Source organism: Lotus japonicus, chromosome 4 (assembly GCF_012489685.1).
Source record: "Lotus japonicus ecotype B-129 chromosome 4, LjGifu_v1.2".
Lineage (NCBI taxonomy): Eukaryota > Viridiplantae > Streptophyta > Magnoliopsida > Fabales > Fabaceae > Lotus > Lotus japonicus.
The window spans coordinates 83,616,151-83,626,298 of record NC_080044.1 but is presented as its reverse complement, the minus strand read 5'-3'; the positions used below and the strand labels follow the sequence as shown (position 1 = coordinate 83,626,298).

Below are 10,148 nucleotides of genomic sequence, written 5' to 3'. Positions count from 1 at the left end.
TGGATCTCTGGTTCGATACGGAACATAATGTTCCGTATTCAATATGAAACTTAATGTTCCGTATTGGATACGAAACTTAATGTTCCGTATTGGATATGAAACTTAATGTTCCGTATTTGGTGTCTGTTTAGAGTTATAAACTTAATTTATAAAATGTTTTTATAAAACTTAATATAATTAGCTTAGTTTATTTATAAAACCTAATCTAATTAGCTTAGTTAATTTATAAAATGTTTTTAATTTAGTTATAAACATCGTGAATTATTTAGTGATTTTATTTAGAGATTTAATTGAGAAATTTAGTAATTGAGCGAGTATAATTTATTCAGTGAATTTATTTAGAAAATGTTTGCTCTGAATATATAGTGAGAATGAAGAACAGAAAGAGGTCTCGAGCTAGTGAGGATGCGGGGCCTACAGAGGATAGACACCGGCGATTACATGCTTCTAGCCGGCGCGGCGATCAAGCTGCGACCTCTCACGCGGTTGAGGCTTCAGCTCCAGCTCCAGTTGATTCTATGCAGTCGCCCATGGTAGAGGCTTCAGCTCCAGCTCCAGTTGAGCCTACTGATCGAGTTCCTACTCCGCCGTCTCCCATGGTTGAGGTACCTCGCCATGAGTCAGCAGGCGAGGAGTCATCAGGCGAGTCGTCATCCGGCGATGAGTCATCCGGCGATGAGTCATCCGACGAGGAGTCATCCGGCGAGGAGGGGTCATATGACGAGGATAGTATTCCTCCTCCTGATGTTGATGCTGATGTCGTGCCAGAGGCACAGGGTGGCGAGGAGGACCTGATCCAGAGGTTGCCGCCGTTTCCGGGGGGGCCTGTTGATCTGTCGCTTCTCACGCATTATGCTGATCACAAGGCTCCCTGGACGTGGCATGCACTCCTACGCACAGACGAGCGGTATGTGGACCGTCGACACTTGAGGGTGGCCACAGCTGGGGGGAAGGTTTGGAACCTTGCTTGTGATGGTGATTCAGACAGTCACAGGAGGGTTCGAGAGTTGATTGAGCAGACGGGTCTTCATCAGCTACCCTGGTGCAGCTACTCGGAGACAGATGCAGGCCTCATTTTGGCCCTTGTGGAGCGATGGCATGAGGAGACTAGTAGCTTCCACATGCCGTTTGGGGAGATGACCATCACCCTGGACGACGTGTCGGCTCTTCTCCATCTCCCAATGGGGTCGAGGTTCTATACGCCTGGGAGGGGGGAGAGGGACGAGTGTGCAGCGCTATGTGCTGAGTTGATGGGAGGATCTGTTGCTCGTTATCATGCTGAGTTTGATAAGAACAGGAGCCAGACTATTCGCTTTGGGGTCTTGCAGACCCTGTATGATGCTGCGTTGGAGGGTATGTCTTAATTATTACTTGATTAAATAGTATCTATTATTATTGTATTGTTATTAACTGTTAACTGAATTCATTTCATTGTAGAGCACCGATATGAGGACGCTGCACGGATTTGGCTGGTGAACCAGCTAGGCGCGACGCTCTTTGCTAGCAAGAGCGGTGGATACCACACGACCGTCTACTGGATAGGTATGTTGCAGGATCTCGGTCGAGTGTCCGAGTACGCGTGGGGCGCAATTGCGCTCGCTACGTTGTACGACCAGCTTGATCGAGCGTCCAGGAGGGGGACGGCCCAGATGGGAGGTTTCAGCTCACTCTTGCTAGGATGGGCCTACGAGTACCTTTCTGATCGCGTCATTATCCGGAGGGCGGATCCGGAGTACTCACAGGACCAGCCTAGGGCGCGGCGGTGGGTTATGTCCCGGGTCGGGCATGCAGGCCTCGATGAGAGGCGAGTCATGCTCGATGAGCTGACGGTGGATGACATTATATGGACCCCATTTGAGGACCATCGGGCTCATCGACCACGGGATCAGAGGGCCATGTATTCTGGCTACATCCGGACGCCATTTGGCCGTGTTGTTTGACTCATATGGAATTCTTTCATAACCTGCAAGTTCACAAAAGTGTCACTTTCAATAACAAATAGAATTAATTGACAAGAGAGTGGTTGACCGGTGACCTGCAAGTTCACAACCGCAAGGTAGTCCATGAGTCTCTCTCAACAAGCAATCGCATCCGCCGTAGGACTTCATTCTTATATGTTCATCGTCGATGAGCTGCAGGCATTTGTTTGACACAAATCCTCTAATATTTGTGTAAAATGGGAACATGAAAATGTGATCAATTCTGTGAATACTGCGCTCAAACGATGCTAATATTTCAGTATGTCGATTACATGTCAAACTATGCGACGCATCCCAAGAAGTGGCTAGGTCACCCTTGCAATCCCGCAACATCTTCTTCAAACTGGCATGTGCACCCTCAGCCCTGCAAACAACAAACAGATATCTTATTAACTCTCCAATGTAAACAATCTATCAAATGAAAAACATATAACAAGGCATAAATTAAGCTCATATAATTTTTGTACCTGTTACTTGTTGTTGTTCCAAAGTGCATCACATGATTTGTCCATGCCTTGGCAAATTTTTCCTTGTGGACCAACCATGTTGTAGAACAATAGGAGGTAAAGTTGCTGTATTTGTCCTTGCACATATTAAACAATTGCATCCATTGAACTTCAAATTCTTCAACTGTTGCAGCATCCACCACCTCTCCCCACTTCCCCATAACCAATTCAGCAAAATCATCTGTACCAACATAGAGTTTGCACTTTGCCAAAACACACTTGTTGATGTGCCACAAGCATAATAAATGGCTGGTGTTGGGAAGGCTTTGCTTAGCAGCACTCAATAAGGCAAGATCCCTGTCAGTAACAATCACCTTAGGCAACATGGCTTGATCAGCTAATAGAGACTTCATACACTCCAGTGCCCAAACGTAGTCATCTGTGCCCTCATTAACAATGTAGCAAAAGGCTATGGAGTATGTCTTATCTGTGGAAGTCAGTCCAACAATCTCAAGCAATGGAATTTTATATTTGTTTGTCTTGTATGTGCAATCCATAATCACTACATATGGAAATGTGTTGAACAATTTGATAGCATTTGGATGAGCCCAAAATACATCCCTAATGACTTCCGATCCAGGCTCATGTCTTTCAAAGTGGACGTACTTGTCACCGTCCAACTTCTTCAACAAGTGTTGCATTTCTGTCAATGACCCGCGGAGGGATTTTCTTAACCTCTTGCAAGCACCATAAATCTGAGATATGGTAGTCAAGTTTAAAGGATTGTTTTCCTTCAAAGTCAACAGCATCTTTCTCGGTGGAACCCAACTCTTTGACATTTTTTCCACTTGCTCCTTCTCTTCGGAATTTAGACGACCAACAAAATTGTGGCCAAGTAGTGACCTAGCTGGTTCATGGTTGTGTGTACCTTCCATCACCTTTAGCCGCCAATCTCTATCTATGCCATTTTTCATAGGTCGTCCTTTTAGTCTAAAAGGACATTCTGTCTTTTGTGTTCTCGTTCCTTCAACAAGGTCAGGGTCTCTGTAGGGAACATACTTACCATGCTTCTCGCACCCCAACATGACATAAGCTTTTCTGCTTCCATTCCCACCGCTATCTGACTTTGTGATCAACACAACATATCCATTTTCAATCGCAATTCCATGAACCCAATTGATAAGATCATCACGGGTAGGGAAAATCTGTTCAATGATGCATACCCAACACACAAACAAGGCATAAACAAGGGTGATCAAGACATAATAAGAATTGATATATTACACTTTCAAAACAATGCAAAAATCTGTTCAAAGAATACCTGATCAGTTGTAAATAAATGCGAGACATCTATACTTATACACGGGGGTACAAATGCTGGTGGTGGCACCTCTTCAGGTTGACCATTGTTCAATCCAACTTCAATCAATTGGGATTCATGAAATAAAAATGATTCTGTCATCCCTGGAAGAGAATACGGAACTTTATTATCCATATTGAATACGGAACTTTATAATTCGTATTTAATACGGAAATTTATAATTCGTATTGAATACGGTATATGAATTTCCGTATAGACTCCGAAACTTTATATTCCGTATTTTAACACATCTCAGAATTCAGAAAATCATCATTCTAACTACTTAATCTACTTAATCTAACTACTTAATCTAACAACTTCAACTACTTAAACTAACAACATACAACAAACAACTAACAACACTTACCTCAAATGCTATCTTTTTGCATCCAATGGTGGAGAGCTTGCCAATGAAGGAGTTGGTGGTGGTGGTAGGAAGAATGGAAGTGAGGATGAAAGTGAGGTAGGAGAGGGTGAGAGAGAGGGTGGTCTGGAGGCATTGAGGGGGTTAAGGGGGCTGGTGAGGGGTTGGTGACGGAGGAGTAATGGTGGAGGGGTTGGTGGAGGGAGGAGTAATGGTGGAAAAGGTGATGACTGTCAGAGTTATAATACGGAATTTTAACTTAAGTTCCGTAGGGCATTTATGGGTTAAAAAAAAAGAGGTGGGGCGCGGAGCCCCATAGGGGGGGCCCCAAACCCAACTCCCCTAACTTATACATGCAAATTTAAATCTATATATATATATATTAAAGTAGTAACTTTCCAAGATGTCATTATAAAAAACCTCACTCCCAAATATTTTATAATATTTTATTCCCCTAATTTTGAACCACAGCTTGCCACGTGTCCCTGAGCCATTATTTTTGAATATTTTATTCAATCACTCTTTTCTCTTCTCTCTCCCATTAACTTTCTTTTTTTTTCTCTCCCCCACTATCTCTTTTCGTTAATAAATACGCCCCAGCACTCCTTCAACTCACCTCCCAAATGCACCAATCAGGTGAGTTTCTCCTTTCTCCCACTTTCCTTCTCTCATCTTCTCATTTCTTTATTTCTCCTTTGTTTTCTCTCTCTCCCATCAACATCGCAGAAGAAATCAGAATAGTGAAATATTAGATTTTAAATTTTAGATTTGGGTTTATGATAAGATTTTTAGTTTCAACTTCTAAATCTAAATCTAAATTTAAATAGTATATAAAAGAGAACCTAAAAGATGAAAACTTTTGACACTTGGTATCCATTGAGAGGATTTTCAGCTTTTTTGCAAGATTAAAAAAAATCAAAAAGAAAATGTTATTACCACTTTTGGAAACTTGGAAATGACATCCTTGCTAATTGTATTTTTATTGAAGGGTAACCATGTAATAGCACATATAATTTTATTTATTTTCGAATTATTTTAAATCTTTAATATGACTAACATTAATTATAGTTTCAAATTTACTTTCCACTACCCAACTACCAAAATCTGAACCAATCATCTTTTCTCTTAAAAAAAAATTAAATCATTATTATCTTCCTTTTATAAACCACCTCCTCCATTCACCAATTAAAATTAAACTAAATTACTCTTTTCAAAATCATTATTTAAAATTCAATTAATCTCTCTTTATATTAAGTACCCCAAAAAAAAATCTCTCTTTATATCTCTCTTTTCAAAATCTCATTTAAAACCCAATATTATATCAAAGTCCACGCTGCATTATACATTTTGTGCCTCACCTTTCAATTCTTGGAGACCATTGTTTTTTTTGAACGTGGAGACCATTGTTGAACATGTTGATTTATTTTTTAAAAAAATATTGGAAGTTTTCAACGGGCAAAGCATTGGAAATAGGAGATTAATTAAGGCTCTAGACTATCAAAGCATGCTTTATCTATTCTTCATGGAAAATATATTGGGAGCACACAAGTCTTTAACAAATCCAATTGCCCAAATAATTCTACGTGCATCAGGTATTTAAGTTTGAATATGTGTTTCTCTACTATATACTCCCTCCGGTCCTTTTTATAAGAAAAACTTGGCCAAATCACACAAACCAAGGAAACATATATTTTTTATAAAATAAACTATTATGCTTAATTTCAATGATGTTTTTTCCTTTTTACAAGAACAATCACATTAATTACCATAAATGTTGACCATGCCTATTGGGTGCTTGCAATTTCCCTCCAAATTTTTGCATTGGGAATATGTCTCTTTGCATTGGAATTGATTATTTGACTTAATTTTATAAAAGTGTTTCTTATAAAAAGGACCAAAAAAAAATTGTCAAAGTGTTTCTTATAAAAAGGACCGGAGGGAGTAAATGTGAAATCTAAAGGCAATCTTCACCATTCCTATCCACCTTTTAATCATGAATTTGTTTGCACTGCTACACATTTTCCCCTTTTGTGTGCATTAATTTTCTTTTCCAATCTCTCTTGCTCCTTTACATGCTTGGTTCCTGAAGAGAACCAGTTGATTCTCCCCCCTTCATGGAAATTAAGGTTCATCAATATTTAATTTTTTCCTTGACATTCTTTATTTTTCTGGGCAGGAACTGAAGAAGATTGGATCAGCCATGTGATTTTCAGAACCCTACTTCTCTCATGTGTGAGTTCTTAACTTTTGGTTATTTTCTGCGCCTTTTGGTCGTTTGTGACCGCTTATTGATGATTGTATTTTTGCTATGGTTGTTGAAACTGTGAAAGATATTATGATGATGGGTCTTAGATGGAGTGAGGTAACAGTTCCCTCCATTGTTAGTTGCTGCGAACAGGTTTTTTTCATGTTAATTTCGATTTGTATTTCTTTATAATTTTTGGCACCATCTTTTTCACAATTTTTTGTTGTTCTGAATTTATTACTTCTCTCTGCATCAGATTTTTCTCTTGGCTTTAAAGAAAATTGGCTATGGTTACTTAATAGAATGGGTATATCTTTACAGGTATATACTCTTCCCTGTCTTTACCACTAAAAGTTACCTTAAGCATATGCATTTTTTTAACATGAACTTTATTTACATGTTTTAGATGCTGAATTTTCCTATAGGATGAACTGACATGATTAAGTGTGATTTGTTGTCTACTTGCATATGTTTTGTCTCATAAGCCTAACCTCATTGCTTTTGATTATTTTTACACTCGCATGCTCTAATTAATACCCCTTGGCGCTCTAATTACACTACAAGAAAAAGGGCTTTTTGCGGCGGTTACTTTGCGGCGGTTTCAGAAAACCACCGCAAAAAATTGTCTTGCGGCGGTTTACACGGCGGTTCATGCAACTGACGTGGATACATTTACTTCGCGGCGGTTGTAAGGCGTATAGCGGCGGTTCTTAGGTTTTTTTTTATCAAAAAATGTTTTCATTGTCCCTAAAAAATTCTGAAATTTTTTTTTGACTTTCCCTCACCTATTTTCCTCTCTCAATCCCTAATTTCTTCCTCCAACCTCACTTTCTCTCTGTCACGTTCTTGGTTTCCCCTAATCTGTACGTTCACGCTTGCGGACTCTGGCGACTGACGAAGCTCTTCCAGGTTTGTTCTCTTCTCATCTCCTCTCTCGCAACTGGTCTCTCTCTCCCCTGGTCTGGTCTCGCGATTTCACTTTCCCTCTTTCACAATCCCTAATTTTGATTTCTTCTCCCCTCATAATTGAAATTGTTGTGTCTGGAAGCAGGAGTGGTGGACTGAATCAGGAGCAGTGGCAGTTCGGTAGTGAATCAGGATTGGTGAACGGTAGAGCTTTGTGTTTTACAATTTCTAGGTTCGTTTCCCTCATCTCCTTGTCTCTTCCCCTTAACCCTTGAAAAATGTGTGTTCTTTCTCTGAGAGATGCTGTTTCTTGAACATGTATTTGCACCTTTCATTTAAATGACCTATGTCATGCAGTATGAATATGGTTTTGTGCAATTTGTGTATGGTATTTGATTTGATTCTTTCTAAAGTCGAAAAGTAGAGAATCCCTATTTTCTTTATCTTTTCCCATTTAACCTGCAATATGAACTATTCTGCTAATTTGTGCTTGAGTTGAGTTAATCTAAACCAGGAAATTTTACATATTTATTAAATTGTCCTTGATACTCTTTGAAACCCTTGCTCAACTCTATCACTAGCTTACACCTTTCCTTTTCACCTCACTATTTCAGATAGATTCTCTTTTTTTTGTTCCCCTTTTTTTGTAAATATTGAGGAACAATGTCTACATGGTCTAAACCCCATATATATTCAATGTTTTGGGAGGATGACCATGACTTGCAATTGGAATCTCTTGCCCATTCTAAGAAATTTATAATCTAGTCAGTGGCTTGGATATGTTTTAAATCTTTTGCCCATTCGAGGCTTTAAAACATATCTAACAAATGTATTGTGGTCAGTGCTTTGCATTTAGCTTTATATATTGCATATATAAACTTTAAAAAGTTAATATTTGTTCCTGAAATATGTTGACATGTGATTTATTTTTGTTTCTCATCTGCAGACAGAAGTTGAAAATTTAACAATAGACGAGCGCCAGTTAGATGAACAAATAAGGTTTGCATGCCATGCCTTAACTGATTCTTCTTCATCAAATAATTCGAATGCTTGTCTGTTGTCTATATAGAGTTTAAGTTTTGAAATTATTGTAGGGAGATGCAAGAACGACTACGGGATCTTAGTGAAGATGAAAACAATGAGAAGTAATATTTGTTTTGTCTCATTGGGTCATTTGCTACATTTTTGTCTATGACCTTATTTGATATGTTTTTCTTTAATCAATCATCACCTTCATAGGTTGCTTTTTGTCACTGAGGAGACTAATGGTGTTAATGTTGCTTATGTCAGAGGGAACTAATTGTGGCTTATGTCAGAGGGAAGAAGAAACTGTCTTACATCTTTTCTCCTCCTGCGAAATAGCGTGGGAAGTATGGATGCGCATCTGTAGATGGTTGGGGATTAGCTCTGTTCTGCAACAGGAGCCGAAATCAGTTTTTCTTCAGTTTGTTTCCATTCTTGGGCATGGGAAAAACAAAAAAATTGCAGCAACTATGTTATGGATTGCTGCAATTGGAGCGTTATGGTCTCATTGGAATAAAGTTGTTTTTAATGGGGTGGTGGTAGACATTGACAATATCCTAGAGCTGATTTAATTCAAGGTTTGGCTTTGGTTGAAGTCGTTGGGGAGGAACTTTCATGAATCTAATTCAGATTGGTTATTAAACCTGATTTGCTGCATAAAATCCTTGTAATTTTTCTGCTATTGGCCTACAACACAATAGATGGGAGCTAAGCTGTATGGGATCTACTGTAGGGATAGACTTTACGAAATAAAGGAAGGGAAAGATTGCTGAATTGTTTGGCTCACGTGTGGAATACTGAATTGTTACTGCTGCACTTTTTTGCAATCACTTTCGTAGGAGCTGCAGAAAATTCTTTTGGCTTGCTGCGTGGTGGAGGATTTTGGGATCATTGCACCTCAGCTTTATTTAAGGGGAAGAGGCAGATTTTTATCTTTTAATGTGGTGGATATTCATCTCTTCATAGGAGTGCTGCACTAGGATTCTTGCATCATATACTACCAATGGATACCTTGAAAGCTTTGGTGAACGCTGTGGCAGTGATGTTTTGGTCGCTGGAGGAGAGTTCTGAATCTGATTTAGTTTTGATTTTATCTTGGACTTCATGGAGGTGTTGCTTTAGTTCTGAATCTAATTTAGTTAATGTTGCAGGACTTATTTCATCATCCTGCAGGACTTAAAACAAGGGCAGGATGGTCAGGGGGTTAGTTTGGGTTTTACTGCCTCAAGATTTCGAGAGTGGGATGATGAAGATTGTTCATTCACATGTTGTAAGTATCACTTCAATCTGTTAGATATTGCTTTTTCTTTGTTATAACCATAAAGTTGTTATACTACTTACAGTGTAATTTGTTAATACTTAATTACTATTTCTATTTTGTAGACAATTTGACATGGGAAATGTTCATGTACTTAGGTAAACCCACTGGTAGGTGTAGAAAACAACTCATCTAAACTACTTTTTTGTTTCTCCTATGACATCAAGATATTGATAGCAATTTCATGCATGTTTCATGATTTTAATTCCTTATTACTGAGTTGAATATTGTTATCCAGGATATTGTGCCCAATGGCTGTTCAGCAGCTGTAGACTCAAGAACGTCTTTGTTGGCGACTTGGTGGGTCCAACAGTATGAAACCGTGAAGAAATGCTTATAGAGTTAGACTGCTGTAGATTTTTCATTCCTTGGTGTTTCATGACCTATGAAGAATAGTTTTGGGATTGAACCTCTGACCAGATTGTTTCTGATTTTTCTCCTGTAGACTGTAATTACTATGATAAATCAAGCAATTGGAGCATATGGAGTTGCAAGCCAAGAATGCAA

At 39.0% G+C, this 10,148-nt stretch overlaps 1 protein-coding gene across 1 annotated transcript; it reads right to left on the bottom strand.

The window, feature by feature from the left end:
- Positions 1 to 1,981: 1,981 nt before the first annotated feature.
- Positions 1,982 to 3,935, bottom strand: LOC130713521 (protein FAR-RED IMPAIRED RESPONSE 1-like). Its single transcript, XM_057563286.1, has 3 exons — positions 3,747 to 3,935; positions 2,447 to 3,630; positions 1,982 to 2,343 (listed from the first exon to the last, which is right to left on the bottom strand). Exons 1-3 carry the CDS (start codon positions 3,918 to 3,920, stop codon positions 1,989 to 1,991), a joined length of 1,713 nt encoding a protein of 570 aa, XP_057419269.1. The 5' UTR covers positions 3,921 to 3,935; the 3' UTR covers positions 1,982 to 1,988.
- Positions 3,936 to 10,148: the final 6,213 nt, after the last annotated feature.